A 20701-nucleotide genomic window follows, 5' to 3' on the forward strand; every position below is an offset into this window, starting at 1 on the left:
CCTACTAAGTCTCAATATGATTATGCAGAATCAGAAGAGCAGTCAGACTGCACATTAAATTTGGATACAGACAGGCTGGTAGATGATTACCATAGGTTTCTCTTACACTGTTCTTAGGTTATGAGAAGACTTCAGGAATAAAAGTGCACTGTCTTTGCTAACCATTTATTACATAAATTATTATTTATCACAACAGGCAATAGGGCTTTAACAGCATTTTTGGGTTCTGTGTTTCACCTCACTTATTATGCTCTAGGTCTAATGGAACTCAGTGCAAAAGCAAAAGTAGTATCCTTGGTTATTTTTCACTGCACTCCACTAGCAGAGACAACAGAAATAACAACTTTTTCAGGAGTTAGCACAGCTTCAAGATGAATCTCTTGCTCTTCAGGAAAAATCTTTCCATTAATTTGCACATCTCTTAAAATCTTTCTAAAAACCAAGCTGTGAGTGGTGTGTTTTTTGGTGTTTGGTGGTGGTTTTATTTTGGGAGGTTTGGGGCTTTTTTTTTTAAAGAACAAAAGAAATGTTCTCTTGAGTTGTGTCTCTAGTCCCCAATACTCTATTTTTCATGATTTTTGCTCATGATTATATCTAATTCCTCATTTACTATGTTGATGCCTTCCACCTCCATAACATCTTATGGCAACAAACTCCAGAAGTTACATGAGAAGGAAAGAAATGTTACTCCTTTCGAGTGCCAGTTTTAATTGTTTCGAGGGATTTTGACTGTCACAGGCTTTAGAATAGCTGTGTTTGTTGTCCAAATTTGGTTTACTGAAGTTTATGTTGTTAAGCTTTTCTCCTTTGAAGGAGAAAGGCTGGCAGCTTTCACAATTTTTGGAAAAGGAGGGATTGATCTCTACAGTGATGTCTAGTGGGCTAATTATAGTATGCTTGAAGACATAAATGTAAAATGTGCTAATTGTCTAAATGTTAATGTGTATGTTAAGTATAGTGTCTGTGCCTAAGTTTTCACTGATTTAACTCTGGAATCCAGGTGAATATAACTTGGCTTAAGCTAATTTCTGCTACAAAAAGCAAGTCAATAATTAGTTTTGTCCTGTCATCTACGCAGATATTAATTGATAGACTTAATGTTCTCACATTTTGCATATATCAATGTGAATGCTCTTCTTTCTTTGTTTTTCCTTCCCTTTATCAGCTGTTTCCTCGAAGGTGTACGTGGCTATATGTCATGAACAATTGCTTGTTATCAATATCTGGTAAGTTACTGTGCTGTCTTTCAGTGGTAGTGCTGGTAAACATTTGGTTTTGTGTTTGAAGTGTGGTTTTGTTTTCTAATTTCCAGGTAAAGCTTCTCAGCTTTATTCTCATAACCTGCCAGGACTCTTTGATTATGCAAGGCAAATGCAGAAGTTACCAGTTGCCATTCCAGCACATAAACTTCCTGACCGAATACTTCCCAGGTAAATAAACATCTTGGGATATATCAGAATATCTTCATTCTGGGAGTTGAGGATGTGTTTGTGAAACATCAGAAATACCACATACTATGGAGCTCTGTTTGCAGACCCTTAAATTTACACAAATGAGCTCTTAGAGAAATGGGGTTTGGTACATCTTCGTGTCATGAAGCCTCTTGTTTCTGGGCATAGCTCCTTTTGGGTATGGTATAGTCTAGTCTAGTAAATCCTGGTTGTATTTGGTGCTAAAGGAGATCTGGAGTCAGTATTTATCAGTGATATTTCAGACAAGTAGAAATAATCTTACATTAGGGAACTATCTTTCCAAAGTATGGAAGAAAAAAAAAAAAGCAAGGATGTGTAAACTCTTACTGCAGAAGGAATGGGCTCATGGGTTGTTTTGAAAGGTGGAAAGAGTAGAAACAGAGTACAGGTTGGCTGTCATTTTCTCACAGACCAATAGAGAAAGTACTTTTTTCCTCAGATAATGACAGCACATTGTGCATTCAGTCCCTCCAACTTTATTTAGTAATAAACACATACAAAATCAGAGAGATTGGGTATGGTGCTGGCTGCCAAACCTTAGGATCCCCTTAAAATCCAAGGGGAGGAGGCAATAATGCTAATCTGGTTTGCAGAGAAACCTTAGGTTCTTAAAGTGCTTAGTGCATCACTGGTTCTTCTCCTATAATAAGCTTTCTGCTAGGAAATTGTGTTACAGGAGACCTGATTCTCTACTACCTTTGGTTCTTTTAACAGCCTATTAACATTTAATTCTTGGATTTGGTTTCTTGTTCAGTCATCTGCAAACACTTGTCTGAAAATTGTGTTCTTCCTAAAGGCTAAATTTGGATTACCTAAGCAGTAATTTCTGCTTTGAATTGTTGTCTTCTGAGTGCCTGTAACACTGTTCTGCCTCTCTCTCTTCCAAACTAACTTTGACTAGGTGACTTTGGCTTGAGAACTGCATCAGCAGTGGACTAATAACTGTAATTATCATATGAGTCATGTGAGGAAAGTCTTCAGACTACATTGTGTGGAATCACACCTCACCCAAGTTGCAGAGGATTCAGAAAATTTCTTGTCCAGTCATGTCACTTCCCAAGAAAAATGCAGCACAGCCTGAATGTGCAAGTGTCAAGCCAGTCACTCAAGGGCAGCAGAGGTTCACCTAGATAATCCATTTTGGTTTTTTTCCCTTGCTGCGAGGCATCAGGGTAGTAATATTGAGCCAAGCAGAAGTACATTTAAAGTATGTAGAAGAGCATTAATTTTTTTCTTTTATACCACAAAGTGTGTTCTTCAGCAAGTTACTGAATACCATAAAGTTGAATGCTACGTGAAAAATGTTGATATGTTGAAACCTAAGGTTTTGGTAGACAAAGTGCAAAGCCAAATAGAATTGAAAGTTATTTGTGAGGTTCAAATACTCATCTGAAAATTGGTCTAAGCTCCATTTGTGGTACTTGGTAGGCAAACATTCAGTGGCAGTAAATATATCTGTGGTAAGTCTCCTTTCCAGCTTCTTTACTTCGAGTGACTTTGAGCAGTTGCTTTCAAACCTTCCATGACTTCTTTCAACCAAACTTTGGCCAGTAGTCTTCATGCTTTTCAGTCCTGGTATGTTATCAGTCACTTCTGAGTGTCTTCATTTGAAATGCTATGCAAGTATTTTCCCAGTTCATAGCTTATACTGCAGCATCTATCTATTCAGTTATTCCCATCTTTTCTACAGCATGAATTTAGTAGAACTTTTCCTGTCAAGGATACTGTGGACAGTGTCTGTAGTGGCTGTCACCTTCTAGTCTGTGTAGAAGCAACATCTTCCCTGCTTTTTGTGATTTTTTTGGGAAGAAGATCTTGCAAAGCTGCCTTCCAGTCCTCCTTCAGACCTCCTATGGAAATGCATGCTGTGCTGTCTATGAAAAGTTCTTTTTTTTTAGATTTGTTAGTTTGCTAGAACTGTAGCCTAGCAAGCTATTCAGTGTGGCATCATTTCCCACACCTCTGGGGTCCACATGTCTTGTCTTCAAAGTTTAGTGTGCTTGGGACAAGAGTGGACTTCATGTTGTCTGTGTAGTGTCCAGCACAAGATTCAGTAAGTCACAGGATTATGAAGAATCATAATGGGAGTACCAGTAGACCATCCAGGCATGTATATAAATACACAGAGTTAAATAGAAAGAGATGGTGGTAAATGATTTTTCAAGTTAATGAGTCACCTATTTCTCTCTGTTCCTGAGTTCTAACTGCATAACTGAGTGCTAACAGAGGGATCACCATGTATGTTCTAGGAATATAACTTTGAGAAGAAATATGCAAATAAATGTATTTTTAGTTTTTCTGGGCGGTAGATATGATTTTCCCACCAACAAGTCTCTAGAAAGCAAGTTCATTGAATTGTTTTACTTTATCAGTAACTCTGTATTTATGTCTTGCAGGAAGTTTGCAGTGTCTACAAAAATTCCTGACACTAAATGGTGTCAGAAGTGTTGTGTTGGTAAGTAAAGATCTGCAGTATAAGTCCAAGCATCAGTTACAAATGGTGGCACTATTAAGATTACTGAGTCACGTTTATGAGGCAAAGGGAGGAGAGAATTTTGCCATTGTTATGAAACTATGCATTTACAGACTGAGCTTTTTTAGGTTAGTCCTTGCCTTTGAGCAGCGAAAACTCCCACATTGCTTTTTATATTTAAAGGCAATTTTCAGAAAGTGCAGAGAAGCGCAGAATGCACATCAAATTTAAACCAACCCTCCAGAAGGACCTGATCTCTGTGGGTGAAATGACTTAAGTTACGAACAGGCTGAAGTACCCTGACTTGTTAGCACAAGTTCCAGATACCAATATTGGATGATAAAAAGGAATATTTTCAGTGCTTTGAGGACAGTGTTGTCTCTGAAGCCTTCGTAGTGTATTCAAAATGCCAGCTACTGAAATGTCACAGCTGCACTGTGTAAGATGTTTTAAAATGGGGAATGTAACTATGGGTTATCTCTTGGGGTCAAGCTCTTGTCCCTGGAAATGTTTCGCTTGGTATTCCATAACATTGTTTGGTGTGAGTTGTATTACACAGGAGATTTTAGTGAGAGAGACTTAGTGAGTGAGCGTTTGTCGTTTATCCTCACAAAAATCTCTCTGATATAAAACATCTGATGATTGCTATCACTTCATTGTCCAGCTCACCTGTTAAAACTTACTTTTTCTGGGTTACAAATCCTCTAGGGTGTGGTAGGGTGTTAACTGTATGTACTGTGTACATCCAGGCCTTTCCCTAGTTGACACATCTAGTCAAGCTGTGAATGTTAATGGCTGCTGAAAGGAACACCTGAAGGGGTGGAGTGACAGGGATCAGAATAGTGCTAGCTTTTTGACATGAAAAGTAATCTGAAGTCCATATGTTTTCAGGTCTCCATTTATGAAATGGGAAACCTGGTGGTTTGCCCCTCTGTAATTTTATGGTTTCCATACTAACAGGTGCAGAATTTAACAAGAGTGCCATGGAGCTTAGCATAATGAGGGGGAGTCTGCTTTCCTGGCATTCAGAGACAGCTTAACCTAATAAGCCTGGAGTCCTTCTTGCATGATAGGTATAACTGGTAAATTGTGATGGCAACAAAGGCAGGTCCAAGGGGAGAATTTATAGATTCCCCTCTCTTGCCCTACTTACTGTGTGCATTCTGAGCCAGGATTCCTGCTGGCAGCGTAATTATCCCTTTGGCCTGAAGGAAGCGGCAGTGCTACAGGAGGCAGAAAAAGACAAGAACTTCTGGTCTTGTTTCTCCACCTTATAGGTGTTGGTAATTGCAGGTTTTGCTGCTGAGTTCAGCCTTACGAGAGGTCACGCCAAGCGTTATTTGCTGCAGTTTCCAGTCGGTTTGACTGATGTTGAGTGAGAACTTGGATTAATGACATCAAGCTTTGATGTTTAAGATGCCAAGGGATTGATAGTAGATTTCCTTGGCAGAAAGGTAGCATGAGCATATATTTCACTTATGTGGATATTACTGGAGTGTAGAAGCTCATCATCTGAAGTGTTTTGTTAATTGCCTGATGGCCTACAAGCACTTTACTGGACACTGAAGTCTGGTCTTTACATATAATTGTATGAAGTATGATGTAGCACTTATTCATCCAAATAATATGGTTGCAGTGTTTAAGGAGTGAAATTTTGTCAATACTGTAGAATTAAAGTTGTGAAACTTCAGTTTTCACTGTGCCGGATTTTGCAACTTTACTGTTGTCTTCCCATTTTTAATTCAGTTCTGAAAAACAACAGGAGAGCAGGAGTTGAGGCAAAATCAAAGATGTCACTTAAAAAAAAAAAAAAATCTTTTGCTGATCTAGAGGTGTTCATCAGAGATACAGAGTTCCTGGGTTTCAGACTCGCAATGACAGTGCTTGAAAAAGCTGACCCTTCACTCAAGTGACAGTGATACTGCATAAACATATGTCATAGAAAAAGCCACTCTTTAACCAATTTATGATGATGACTGGGAGATAGCTTAGGCAAACCAGCATGGTGGAGCAAGATACTTAAATGTGTATGCAGTCATTATTTTATTACGACTATCTAAAATAGTAAACCACACCTACCAGTCAAAAAAACCCACAAAAAACCATCAAGAAATCTTATTTTGAGTTGGAGAGGTGAAACAGATCACAATGCTCTTGAGAGCGTTGTGTTTATTAGGGCTTTTTTGGCACCAGCTACAAGCTGTTCATGCCCAGTGGAAGGGCAACCCCTGCTCCAGCATGCTTACAGTCACCATTTTTGTAGTGTGGATGTTGACTTTTCAGCTACTTACTTATATAAAAGATTAGAGTGGTGGTGGGTATTTTCTTAGAGAATAGGGACTGTTGCTCAGCTGGAAATTATTATTTGTATTTGCTTAGTACACTAATGTACTTTACCTCTGCTTTTTTGTCAGTGAGGAATCCCTACACCGGCCACAAGTACCTTTGTGGAGCTCTACAGTCTAGCATTGTTTTGTTAGAATGGGTTGAACCAATGCAAAAATTTATGTTAATCAAGGTAATATCATGAGAAGGTGAAATACTCTTGTGTTCAATTCTGTTTATCTTGTAATGACTTATTAAGAGTAAGTATTAGCCATTTGTTATTAGATTTTTCTCTTGCTTTCTGTTAAATTATGTTGGAAATTGCTGTCTAGATATAGTATATGTACTAACTGGCTTAAATTATTTTTAGGAATGTTCTTGGTTTTGGGGTGCACTTCAGTTAAAGAACAATGCCCCTCTTGCCATCAACATTGCCTCCTAGTTGCACAGTAGAAAAGCTCTGGCTGACAGACTGATAATGTGGGTTAGCAGCAGGCTTGCTCCCATACCAGAGAGAAGGTGATCACTGATTGTGACACTGGAGGTGCCTGGAAATGCTTATCTCTTGATCTGCCACATCTGAAGAGATGGCACCAGGGTGGACTCACATTTGTAGTGAGACAGCTGCTATAACTTTATCAACCTGGAAAAGAAGGCTTAGAGACTCCATAGCCAGGGAGAGAAATTATTAGTATGGAACTCTTGTCATCCTTGGGCAGCTGCACAAGAAATGTGCTGACAGACATAATATCTTATTTTAACTGAATTGGCTTGAAAACTCTAAACTTAATTCAGACTTCTTTTATCTATCAGTTACTATTATCTGAAGAAGTAATCTTAACGTTACAAAATGTGTTGCATAAAATTTACCATACAGTTTAAATAGCAACTCAGACTGTGAATTTGTTTCCCTTCTAATACCTGTTTTTGTTTCTTAATCTAGCACATAGATTTTCCTGTACCTTGTCCACTAAGATTGTTTGAAATGCTGGTAGTCCCTGAGCAGGAATTCCCATTGGTTTGTGTTGGTGTCAGTAGAGGAAGAGACTTCAACCAGGTGGTGAAGTTTGAGACTGTCAACCCAAATTCTACCTCATCATGGTTTACAGAAACAGGTTTGTGTGCTGTTGTAACTACGTTCAGTACTGTGTTCTTCTGTTATATCTGAAGCACTAGAAAGGTAGTTTCCTCTGAGGAAAAGTCATTAAGGCTAAGTGATCATTGTAAATTCACTGTTTAAAGGGGTCTTGGCTTGCACATGCACATTTTTTTGGTGTTTCTACTTGCTGAACTGATTTGATTTCTTGAGATTTTGAGTGTAGTAGAGGATGGAGTTTTGGTTTCTTGCATTTCCATAATCAAGGCTCTACTTGACTATTAACCACTGTGCTGTTTTGTGCTCTACCCTGGCAGTATGACTTCTGTTTATTTGATTGTAACAGAATTGCATTGTGAGCTATTTCTTTCAGCATCACTGTAGATACGGTTTGGCTCTCCTGCAGTAAGCTACTGTGGTTAGAAATGGTGTTGTCAGCCTCCTGCTGAGAGAGAGCATATTCCTATTCTTGTGATGTTGTTGGAAAGTGAAAGGCATTAGGACCACTCCTAGCAGGAAACCAAATGCCTGTCTGTCACTGCTCTGGTCACTATGAATGAGGAGGCCACCATCTGAGCAACAGTAGAAATTCTCCTATGAAGGAAGTGTGCCAAGAATTACTTTTCTAGAGTTTTAGGGTACCCCCAAAACCTTTAACAGCAGCAAGCCAACTTTAGTCATAGCTTGCAGGTTTAGAAGCAGTAAATAGCTTTGTTACTACCAGCTACAGAGCCCTTGTTCATCCACAATTAATTTATACATAGCCCTGTGCTGCCATATAAATAGGTATGTGTCCAATTGATTGTGTACCACAGAATTCATAGTGGAGTTTCCACCAGGAAGAAACCTTCTGACTTTCTTGCTGCGTCAGATTTTGACAGTTGAAAGCATAGTTAAAAAATCCAGAGTGATCAGTGGATGGCCAATTAATGCACTTAACTGCTTCAGAGTTAGTGCATTTTATTTTCAGAGTTTTGTTTATGTAACTGAGTGACTTCAATAGAATCCATAAAAATAGCATGCTGAAGAGAAATTTCTTGGCCCATTATGCCCTGTTGTCCTTCTTCTCTCAGTATTGTCTGCATGAGTGTGTAAATACAAGAACAGTAATCTCTTCCTGGTTCTTTTTTTTTTTTTAATGTGGAAGATTTAACATTGCACTGTGCCTTCCAAGAATACCCTTTTTAGCTTCCTTGAATCATTTGTATGTTCTTGTGTTGTGCATATGTTTTTATTCTCTCCTATTTGTTTGATTCTTAATTTAAACCCTGGCATTGTATTGGTTTTTTCCTGTCCCCTGCTGGCCGGAGAAGGATAATGCAATACAACAGATTTTTTGGTATTTTTTAAATGGGGAAAGCCTATACCATCTGGTCATATAAATAGCTTTCATCAAATAGTAGTTTTCATCGTTTGGCTTCTTTTTGTAAATGTCTTTTAAAGACGTTTAAATAAAAATTAGCTGGTAGAGACTTACTGTAGGGAGGTTCTCCTCTTGTCATCCTTCTCCTGTTAGCTTCAGACAGTACAGTGCATGTTTCCACTGCACATAATTTCACAGATATTTGTCCTCCAGACCTCCTGTTGCATGCTTTCACCATGGCTATATCCTCCTGTGATAAGGATCATGCATTAAAAATTGATTCAGATAATAAATGTATACCTATACCTGTTCCAAGACAGCAAAAAAGAGATGGAAGGACCATCTCAAGGAGCACCTTTCTACCATCATTCTTGAGGAGTTCTTTGCTTCTCAACAGGATCATAGATTTTCTTTGATGTGCTTTTGTATTTTAGATTACATGCTCTGATTTCTCATCTCTAACAGATTTAATGAGTTTCTCTTTTCTGTATGAAAGAATTCTTTCTGCATGAAAGAATACAGCCAGAGTTGCTGGCAGTACTGCTGAATTAGTAAGAAAGAGCTGCTTTTTGCGTTGTTTTGATGTTAACAAACAAATAGACCAAAACTACACTTCTCTTTTGAGCTGACGTGTCCACTAATCACTTGTGGGTTATATCCTCCTGTTTGCTGTGATGGAGACTTCTGCAGCTGTAACATGGAAGAGAGGAAAGTAATCCCTCTTAAAAGAGTTTAGAGAAGGAAATAATCCCCTATTTTTTGAATATTTGGGAATGGAAAGCCTGAAAATAGCAGCAATTATTAAGTACTAATATAAAAGTACCTAGTAATATTTAGAAATAAAGGCAGAAGAAAAATGGAATGAAACGACATTCAGATTTAGTGTGGACAATCTCGTATATATGCCTTTTTTTGCAACAGCAATATTAAGTGACACCAACAGAGAATAAAGGGAAAACAGTGGACACATTAGTTTGCTTTTGTGACATGGCTCAGAAAAGGCTGGATTAAATCCATACTTTAATACTAAGGCTTCAGTTTTCCTGTCACAGTCAACACGTTGGATAAGTGGTCATGCCTCTCTAAGAGAAGAGAAATGTCACTGGTAAGATGATTATTTTAAGTAGATAAAAGCACACCTAACCCATTAAATTGTCTTAATCTCTAGAACTGCCATTTCAAGTATCATGGTAATTTGTTATGAACTAACACTGTCATTTTTTTTTTATAGACACTACAGAGACAAGTGTTGTACATGTAACACAGCTGGAGAGAGATACCATTTTGGTGTGTTTGGACTGTAAGTTTTAGTATTGACTAAATAAATATGTATGCATATACATGCATACTGTCTGCAGACTGAGTTATATGGAAGTTTAATTCTTCATTGACATATCCTATTTCTTGTCTAGGTTGCATAAAAATAGTGAATCTGCAAGGCAGGTTAAAATCCAGCCGCAAACTGTCATCAGAGCTCACGTTTGACTTTCAGATAGAATCAATAGGTAAGTTTGGTTTCATTACTGATACTGAATGTCTAGATAGACTAGAAAGCCAACCATATGAAAATGAAAAAGTGACAGGTTTTGTGTCTGGGATGAGGTAGTCCTGATTATACATATGAACTAGGGGATGAGAGGCTGTCCAGTCCCATGGAAAGAGAACCAGGGGGTTGGGTTGATGGAAAGCTGAATATGAGTCAACACTGTACCCTGGTAGCCAAAAAGGCCAGCCATGTCCTGGGGTGTATGAAGCACAGCTTAGCTAGCTGGTTGAGGGAGGTGAGTGTCCCACTCTACACTGCATTATGGCCCCAGCTTTAATACTGTGTACAGTTTTGGGCACCTCAGTGTAAGGACATCAAATTATTGGAGTGTGTCCAGAGGAGGGCGACCACAGTGGTGAAAGGTCTTGAGGGCAAGACTTATGAGGAGCAGCTGAGGGCACTTGAGGTTAGTTTGTTCACCTGTGAGAAGGCTGAGCAGTGACCTCATCATAGCCTACGAGTTCCTCATGGAGGACAGGCAAGTGGGAAGTGCTCATCTCCTTTCTCTGGTGAACAATGTGATAGGACATGTGGAAATGGCATGAAGCGGCATCAAGGAAAGTGCAGATTGGGCATCAGGAGAAGATTCTTCATTCATAGAGCTGAAGAAGAGCTCAGTTACTAGAACAGGCATCCCACAGAAGTGATCACAGCAGCAAACCTGTCTGAGCTCAAGGAGTTGTCTGGACAACATGCTTAGTCATAATATTTGGTTTTAGATAGTCTAGTGAGGAGCAGGGAGTTGGACACAGTGATCTTTGAGTCCTTTCCAACTCAAGTTATGCTATGATTAACTTGTTTACTGTTGCAGTACAGAATTAGAGATGTTAACTGTCAAGTTTTTGGCATTTGAAACAGTCTCAGGCATTTCACTTTGTTTGAGAAGGCTCAGTGAGAGGTTCAGCACACTATGTAACCTGGTTCCTTACTAGCAGTTGGAATGAAATAATAACCCTGGAGTCTTTCCTGATGAGGCTAAATGTCTTGAGAAAATGATGGAGGCCTTCAGCTGCTAAAGGAATAATTAACACAACCTACATAAACTGTGAATCATCCACACATTCTGCATGTGTGTTCCCAAAGTCCATTTTTATAAAGCAGCTACAACGTTAAATTATATATGTCACACTACATAAATTTTGTTTTCTTCTGAAGAGTCTGAACAAAATATATTTCTGAAGCAGAAGGACAGAATATATTTATTTAGACAGTTCTTGAGTGGTTACATACCAGGATTGCATCACATGCTTTTTAAAGGATGAGGAAGAATTTGTGCACCAATGGGGGGTAGCACCAGAAGGAGGAACAGTGAGAACAAAATTAATAAGGATTTGGAAGGAATCTACTTCTGAGGAGAAGTTTTAAAGTTTCAGGTGCTTCAAACATATTGTCCCACGGAGAAGAGGACAAAAAAACATTGTTGTGGAAAACATTACTTTTACAGCTTCTGTTGGCTAGGAATGGAGAGAAGGAAGGAGTACATGTACTTGGAGCTGCTTACTGTGGGACCTCTTGCTGCTTGTCACAAATGAGCTACCAGTCTCCTGTTTTGGCCTGGTAGTGTCTCCAAAGATCCCTGCTCTCTTTTCCTGCATTCCTGCCCAGAGGCAGGATGCTTGGTACAGCCAGGACAGATTATTCCTGAGAACCTGCAAACTTGCTGTCTCTTTGCCCTAAGCCCTTTTCCTTTCACAGGGTTGAAATGTAGGTGTCTGTCACCACATTTGAGACATGGGGAAGGGCTGGGAACTGGAGGGCTCTGTAAAGCTATGCACTGCTATTGCAGAAGGACCATATTAGCCAGTAGTTTCTGGGAAAGTGAAAACTGACACTGCAGTATTCCTGTACCTATTCCTGCACCTCTTCTGCTAATATTCAATATATATATTTCTGCAAGTATCAGAAGGGGAGGTGTCATTCCATTCAAAGGAAAGGATGTGTTAGGAATAGACAAGGAGAGTTTTAGAACTTTGCCGGGTTGAGTGGGAATAATCTTAAATCCCACTCATTAAACAGAAATAAAAAAAACCAACCAAAAGATAATATAAAAATAATCTATAAATTCAGCTGCTTCTTTTGAGGCAGGTTCAGCAGTTCCTGCTATTTTAAAATTGCAGTTATATGCTTTTGGCCTTCACAGCGTAAGTTGATGTTATGCTTCAAAACTGATTTCAGTGTTCTTTGTTACCAGTCTGTCTACAAGACAGTGTGTTAGCATTCTGGAAACATGGCATGCAAGGAAGGAGTTTTCGATCAAATGAGGTGAGTAATACATTTTGCTTCAAATTCTAGCTTCTGATATGAGCCAAGCAAAAGATAACTATGTTGTGGTCTGAAAAAAAACAAACATTTCAGTAACTTCCTAAGTTAAACCTGGAAGCTGGAGTCTCATTCTAAATGTGTTTCATAAGCTGCAAACTAATTAGTGAAGCTATATAAGAGTCCCTGTCAAGTCTAACATACAAAGCAGAGAGAAACAAGAGACCACGCCATTATACCATAGAAAATATCCAAGCCTAATTCTTGGTAACATTTGTCTTCTTCACCTTAAATCACTTTGATGACAAGTGTCAGTCCCTCATCCCGTCACACCCGAATACCAAAATCTGAGCTTTGCCAGTAGTGGCACACACCAATCCTGGGCTTTAGATTTTTATCACTGTCAAATGAGTTGCCTGCTGGTTTTTAGTCTCTTCCATGTTCCCTTGGCTTACAAGTACTTTGAAGATTTTAGGATTCAGCTTTCACAAGAAGTATTTTCCATTCTTGTAAGAAAAATGTCATATTCACCTATATACTTTTTTCTAAAATTTCTCTCTAGTCCCTTTTTTCAGCCAGTGTAGTGTGATTTTTAGACATTGTTAAACCATGATAAATACCTTCCCTGCAAACGTTGTGCATCTATTTATTAGTAGAATTGCTGTGCTTTGTAGGATTTTAATGTGTCTTTTAATTTGGTTCTTAAAGAATGTTTACAAACTTCACCAGTTGTTTGTCAGTGCCACATTGGCTAAGAAATTGAGCTCATTATGACTAATTGTATTTTTAGGTACACATACAGTCACACCATGCCAAGCTTAGATATTCCACATTGTTATACAAGTACATTTATTTGTACAAAGCCACAGCAGACCTAATCTGTGCTGTCAGTAAGCCGGCTCTTTGTGGGAAGTTGGACCAAAAGTTAGACTACTTATTTCTAAGTCTGCAAATGCTTCTTATGGCATTCGTGCATGTTTGATCCCCAGGCATAATTGTCCTTCTCCCAAGAACTCATAATGGTGAAGTGCAGCACCCTGCTGTTAGCACAGTCCCTGAGGAGAAGATGACACCACTAGGCACCTCTCCAATTCCAGGCTCTTGCTAGAAGCATTCGACAAGGCTCAGTGAATTACTCAGCAGCTTTGATCCACTTGCTGGAAGACATGCCCCAGAGTACTACAGTGCAAGGGGATGTTTTATTTTCTTTGTGTAAAGCAGAAGGAACAGTCATCTTGGTTTGTTATTATCAAGCTAAAGACAGCACCTAAATGAAGAACACAAAGCAGACCTGAGCTCTTGTCAGAAAGAGAGACACACAAAACTTTTTCTCTGTAGAACATATGAAGGGGTAAGCTCTGAGGTCTTTTTAAATTCTGTATGTCTCCTGGCTGGTCCTTCTAGTCAAAGCTGTTAAGAAAAAAAACCAAATTTTCATCTCTAACATGAAAAGCCTGCATTACCAGACTTAGAACTTGACTGTATTTGTTACTTTTGGGGAACTTTATACTATGTAGTGTGTAGGAAGCGGTTACGCAAGGCAAAAACCTGACCAACCTAACTTTGCAACATGTTTGTGTTTAAAAACATTATTAGTTCTTATTCCCTAATCTCATATCAGTTGGTCTAACTAGGGATGATTTGAGCCACTTGCAGAGATGCTTCTTTCCACAACTGTGACCTTCTGCAGTGGTTTGATTGAGAGGGAAGAATGAAACAGTGGACTCTGATTCCTGAGACAAGATGCTCAAAATTGGAGCCGAGATTGTGCAGCCTCAGCCTCACAACAAGCAGTTGTCTTGCAGGCTCTCTTTGTCAGCAGTGAATTTGCTAAGTCAGATAATGCTCCTGGGATCTTGGAAGAGTAGAAGAATTTCTTCTTTACTCAAGAATGTGTAATGTGGCAGTGTAGAACAGGACCTTTGTAAACAGTGCTGCCTGTTCACATTGGGACTTGATATTCTTGGAGTTTGCAGTGGGCTTTGGTTGACTTTATTTATTAACATGATGCTTCCTTTGGTATTTATGTTCTCACAAAGATGTATCACACAAGTAGAGTTTGCCTGCAGTAATCAAAGCTCTATTGCAGCAGGCTGAAATATTTGCTTTTCATAGCGGGCATAAGTGCCACAAATTAGATTATGTTTCCCTGTTAAGGTTTTCTGAATATGAACTTACTGCATAATTACCATGATTCAGAATTCAGCAAAATGCATTTTATGTGTGATTTACCCGACCTGTTTTACTCTAAAGTGAGATGACTGGCACCCTACAGGTGCCATTCCTGTCCTGGCTGTAAAGAGAATTGCAATGGGAGCTTGGATGCTGTGCAGTGCTGAGCCCCTGCTGTTGTGCTTGCAGTTTCTTCCAGAGATGTTCACATAATGTGGCAGAAATCACAAAACATTTTGATCTCTTTTAAAACCCACAGTGGCATAAAATTTTCTAGCTGACTTAAATTGGCAGTAAATTGGTAATGTCAGTCAGTCAATTGTTTTCTCTAGGTTGATTTTAAAAACAGAATGAAAACACTGGTGTGCACTCAGCATGTAAATACTCGTCTTACTTTTATTGTCTAGATCACACAAGAAATTTCTGATAATACGAGGATATTCAGGCTTCTGGGATCTGACAGGTAAGAAAAATAGTGAATGTGTCATACTAAAACAGAAGAATAATGAGTGTTGCTCCTACATGTAAAAGGTCTCTTTCTTTTTGCCTGTTTCTTGTGATTAATTTTTTTCCCTATTACTCACTCCTTTGTGTACATGTCTACCTTTCAGCCATTCAAGTTTACTTCTCTTCTTAAAAAAAAAACAAAAAACCCAAAAAAACCAAAACAAAAAAACGGAAAAAATGTTTGTGAGCTTCCAGAAGTACCCAGCTATGCTAGCAAGCTCCTATTTGGCTACAATCACAATCTCTAAGAGTGTGTTCCCTTTTCTGCTGGATTTCTTTTGTTTAACTTGATGAAATCTTTTTTTTAATTAGTCTGGTAGAGGTCATTAAGAACTTCTTTTTGAGACAAGTGCAAAAAATACTTTAAAATTTAAGTATCTCATGTCTACCCTCAGAAAGGAACTCTACCAGTTGTCCTCCCAACATGGCAGCTCAGGTCTTGTAAGAACTTGTGATAATTCCCAGAATGGTTGTTCTTTGGCATCAGCTTTGCTGGACATAAACACCGTGTCTATGACCCATCAGATACCAGCTTGCAGAGTTTGAACTCTTGCTATTTTAGGAGTGTCTCTGACTTCCTCAACCTGTCTCACCTCCTGTCAAGCTTTGTACTTCTGTGAAAGCCACAAAAAGAGCAGCAGTTTTGTCTTTTGCAGAGTGCATCTCGATGTGGTGGCTTCACCAATAATGTATTCCAATATGTAGTGCAAAGATAGTCTTTAATTTTTTTTTGTTTGTTTGAGACTTCCCTATCTTATGCTCCTTGCATTAAGCTCACTCTCTTCTGGCATCTTAGAACTAGTAAAAAAGCTTCACATTGGCAAGGGCTTTCTCCATATTCTGTTTCTCCAAGCTTGATGCACAACCCTGTCATTACCCATAACATTAACAGCAGTCAAATTGTGCTGTGGCTTTATCAGCTTGCTACCAGCTATTTTTGCTGGCTGGGGGTTGAGGATTCTTCATTGTGTGCAATAATATCTGGTAGCTTTGTGGTAATGGGTAGTTGTTGCTAATACTTATCTCTGACCTGAGGGTTTACTCTCTGTTCCAATGAAGTGTGCGTAGAGCTCAGTGTTATTGTGCCTTTTTTCTTAGTTGTTGAGGAACAGCACAGCTCAATTTCAAAATGAGTTTGACTTCATAATGAACCCCCCAACGTTGCAAACCATTGACTTGGGAAAATAATAGTCTCTTCCCCAAATACAGTTCTGTCTTTTTCTAGCTTGCACAAGCTGTCTCCCAAGTCATGTTTAAAGACTTTGCACTGCAATAATCTCTAATTCTAGTTTCTTCAATTACCATTTTGCTGGCATATTTTGTGCTTGAGCTTTGAAACCTTTTGCCAGTAATACATGGCATTTCCTAGGCAGTTATAGCAACTGGGGCTCTGAGAGCCCAAAACCTGATACACGCTTGATAAGAGCATTTGTGTTGCTTTCTGCTGGCAAGCAGGGAATGCCTCTTGGCATAAGGTGTCATTCCCTTTTCTAGAGCACATGGAGCAGAAGGTCAGTCTCTGAACAATTGTTTCAAAACAAGCAACCTCTTTTTGGGGGATTGGACAATAGATTAATTTGAATTTCCCACAATTTACCTTCACTCAGGTTATTTGTGGAGGAGAGTTCAATCATGAACATCCTGGTTCATGTAGGAGTTCTAGCAGTTCTTGCCTGAATAAAAAAATCTCAAATGGTTTGTGAAAAGTAATTGTGACTACTGATTTTTTTCCTTTGAAGAGAAAGGCCTGATCTAGGACACATCTCTCATGGTCTTTGCAGATGTAGTATGGGTCCAGCTAACCCAGTCTCCAATACTGGCCAAAAGTGGCAAGAAAAGAGTAGGAGAGAAGATTCTGCACATAGCAGTCCTTTCTTTGAGGACTTTCTCTGCCTCAAGTCTTTGTCTCTGGTGTTTTCAGAGCTGGAGGAATTTTTTGTGTATTTAGGTGATGTGAGCTCAGGGAAAGACTAGAAATGGCCACAGAAGAGTCAGCTTTGATAATCTGTTGCATCCAGTGCCAAAGGGAAGACTAGCAACTTCCAGAACTGGAGCTTGGTTTATGGGTTAGCTTTCCAAAGCTCTGGGAAAGCACAAGCCCTGGCAGTAGAGGAGTGACAGACCCTTTTCAGAATCCCCCACTGAAAGGATGAAAGGCAACAGGTATACATTGCAGCAAGGGAAGTTCCAGCTGGACAGAAGAGGGGAATACATGAGGTGAGAGTGGTTGAACAATGCAGTAGGAGCTCAGAGAGGCTGTGGGGAGATCCTTGGAGACCCTGCCCGGACAAGGTCCCAAGCTAGCTTTGAGTCGGCCTTGCTTGGAGTAGCCTTTTGACTAGAGGCATCCAGGGAAAGAGAAACGACCACTGGTCAGATGGATCCTAGGAAAATGTACTCGCAGTTAAATCCAGGGATGTTTTTAAATGAAGAATTGCTCGACATTGTGGCGCTTTTTTTGTTTTCATTTCAGGGTGGTAGTGCTGGAGAGCAGGCCGACGGATAACCCAACAGCCAACAGCAATTTGTATATCCTAGCAGGGCACGAGAACAGTTACTGAGAGGAGCGGGTGGCAGGCAGCTCACGGCGACGAGAGAACACTCCTACTGCAGCAGCATTCGTGAGGGGCTAGAATTGCACAAAAGCTGCAGCAACCCAACTTCAGTTACTTTATAATTTATTGTGGCATGAGAGGAAGGGGAGAATTGTTTGTGGTATGGACACGTAAGCATTATGATAGCACAGAAGTGCTTAATTTACTGTTATGTAATCTTTGTACATACGCAGTATTTTTCAGTGAAACTTCTTGCTGAAGACCTACACTGACTTTCTGTAGATAGTGGTCCTATACTGTTAAGTACAAGTGTCTTACCTGTACAGATGTAAAAGTCACTGAGGGTGAAAAATTGAAATCGGGGTACTATTTCAAGGACTTCTCATGTGTTTATTATAAAGTGGGATGCTAGCAACAAATATAGTACATTTAACAACACTATTGTATTTTATTATATGTAATTTACTAATACAAATAAATCTTAACTTTTAGAAATTGTAACCAAGGCTGTAATCAGATTACAATCTTGTTTTAATTTTGATGCAACACACTGGTGTTCCTGTTTGCACAATGTATTGAGATGTGATGTATTCAGTCACAAAGGTAAGCTGTGACTTTGTGGATATGACTTGGGCTTCAAAGTTCCTTATTTTAGTTTACTTGGGTAGTTTTCTTTGTGAAACAAGCCAGTTAAACACCTGTATTTTTATATTTAATTAAAACTCTCCTTATGATTACTCTCTATGTTTGAAAAAAGTACTTTCTGGACGGGTGTCAGTCCCAGAATAGTGGTACCTGGCTGTAACACTGCAATAGGTGTTTGTAATATTAGTGTATACAATGCTAAACATTAGTATTACTGTTTGTCTTACTAAATAGTTTCACATCAAAATGAAAAGGAGCAACATTCCACATTGTGGAAATGGCTCAACGATGTTGCCATTTTGACTTTTTTTGGCCTTATAACCATTTTCACACTTTTCTTGATTTAGGATGTTAACGCATGGCCAAAATAATTTAGTTACTACCTCATTCATACAATGGTTACTACACATCACAGGAACTTAGTTTTGATCAGAAGTATTTTTGATTGCTGTTTTCCAATGGAGTATGTAAATGCCAAGTTTTAGCAAACTGCACACATTTGACTCCTTTTTTTGTACATGTTCTTTATATTTTATTGTGATAATATACACTAAAACCAAACTAAATTTAAAGTGATTTATGGCCTGCATTATTGTTGTGATTGGTAATGCTTTGAAATATGTTCCCTAATGTATATAATGTAAAATAAACTTTTTTTAACATGTTGTTGTACAATTAGATTACCACCTGTACTAATTTTCCACATAAGACTAAAATGGAACATAATGAATTTTGAATTCTGCTATTAAATGTTCGTGCCAAACACAGAAGCTGGGCATTTCTCGATGTATGAATGGTCAGACTGCTGGAGCACAACTCAATTTAGGCTACCACTTGAGACTAGGCATTATTATTCTTTTGGCCTTAAGGCAATGATTATATGTATTTAAGTGAAGTCTTTCCAAATTCCAGCTTGATTTCTTTCCTTACCACCTGCTTTTCCACCTCTTTTGAGTGCAAAACTGTTTGTTTCTTTGTTTGTTTTTCATCAGGGCTTTTTTTTCTACCTATAGGGCTCACGCTGACTGCCCCTGCTGGCCCTGTCTCTTCTGTTCCCTTGCACTGAACCTCAGATCCTCAGATTCCTGCTTGACCAACCTGATAATCCTTATATGACCTCCCTAGTGGATGAGGGAAACACTGTGGTTGTTGTCTCCCTGGACTTTAGTAAAGCCTTTGACACTGTTCTCCTAGAGAGGCCGGCGGCTCATGGGATAGACAGGTGTACTCTTTGTTGGGTTAAAAACTGGCTGGCTGAGCCTGGAGAGTTGTGGAGAACAGAACTAAATCCAGCTGGTCACAGGTGGTAGTCTCTAGGGCTCAGTGTTGGGGCCTATCTTGTTTAATCTCTTTATCAATTATCTGGATGAAGGGATGGAGTTACTACTGCTCCCTCAGTAAGTTTGCAGATGCCACCAAATTGAGTAGGAGTGTTGATCTGCCTGAGGGTAGGAAGACTACAGAGCTATCTGGACAGGCTGCATTCATTGCATGAGGTTTAACAAAGCCATCTGTCAGGTCCTGCGTGTGTCATGCACTTGGGTCACAATAACCCCATGAAATGCTACAGGCTTGGAGAATAGGGGCTGGAAAGCTGCCCAGAGAAGAAGGAGCTGGTGGTGCTGGTTGATACCCAGATAAATATGAGCCAGCAGTGTGGCCAAGAAGGCCAACAGCATCCTGGCTTGTGTCAGGAATAGTGTGGCCAGCAGGAGAAGGGAAGTGATTGTCCCCCTGTACACAGCACTGGTGAGGCTGCACCTTGAGGACTGTGTTCATTTCTGGGCCCCTCACTACAAGAAGGACACTGAGGTGCTGGAGTGTGTCCAGAAAAGAGCAATGGAGCTGGTGAAGGGTTTGGAGAACAAGTCTTAAGAGGAGGAGCTGAGGGAACTGGGGTTGTTTTGTCTGGAGAAAAGGAGGCTGAAGGGAGACCATATCTGTCTCTAGAGTTTCCTGAAAGGAGGTCGTAGGGAAATGCAGGTTGGTCTCTTTTCCGTAGTAACAAGGAAGGGTGGGAGGGAATGGTTTTACGTTGCACCAGGGAAGGTTTAGATTGGATATTAAGGAAAATTTCTTCACCAAAAGAGTGGTCAAAGTATTTGAACAGGTGGTGGAGTCATCATCCCTGGAGGTGTTCAAAAAATGTGTAGATGTGATTCTGTGGTACGTGGCTTAGTGGGCATGATGGTTTTGGGTTGATGTTTGGACTTGGTGACCTTAGGGGTCTTTTCCACCCTTTATGATTCTATGATCTCCCCTATGGGAGAAGTGGTAATGCAAGCTGA

General features: G+C 39.5%; 1 protein-coding gene across 8 annotated transcripts in view; it reads left to right on the forward strand.

The window, feature by feature from the left end:
* The window catches only part of MAP4K3 (mitogen-activated protein kinase kinase kinase kinase 3), an 83730-nt gene extending 64547 nt beyond the window's left edge, over positions 1 to 19183 (forward strand). For 5 of the 8 annotated variants that reach the window (XM_071740014.1, XM_071740010.1, XM_071740012.1 and 2 more), the window contains 10 exons: positions 1166 to 1226; positions 1313 to 1430; positions 3869 to 3927; positions 6360 to 6463; positions 7214 to 7385; positions 9961 to 10029; positions 10142 to 10234; positions 12467 to 12537; positions 15114 to 15169; positions 17687 to 19183. In XM_071740014.1, the coding sequence (XP_071596115.1) occupies positions 1166 to 1226; positions 1313 to 1430; positions 3869 to 3927; positions 6360 to 6463; positions 7214 to 7385; positions 9961 to 10029; positions 10142 to 10234; positions 12467 to 12537; positions 15114 to 15169; positions 17687 to 17774 (891 nt within the window). In that variant the 3' untranslated portion in view covers positions 17775 to 19183. The remainder of the gene's footprint in view (positions 1 to 1165; positions 1227 to 1312; positions 1431 to 3868; positions 3928 to 6359; positions 6464 to 7213; positions 7386 to 9960; positions 10030 to 10141; positions 10235 to 12466; positions 12538 to 15113; positions 15170 to 17686) is intronic. The other 3 variants (XM_071740011.1, XM_071740015.1, XM_071740017.1) reach the window with 2 other exon arrangements.
* Positions 19184 to 20701: the final 1518 nt, after the last annotated feature.

This window comes from Heliangelus exortis, chromosome 3, assembly GCF_036169615.1.
Source record: "Heliangelus exortis chromosome 3, bHelExo1.hap1, whole genome shotgun sequence".
In the NCBI taxonomy this organism is placed as follows: domain Eukaryota; kingdom Metazoa; phylum Chordata; class Aves; order Apodiformes; family Trochilidae; genus Heliangelus; species Heliangelus exortis.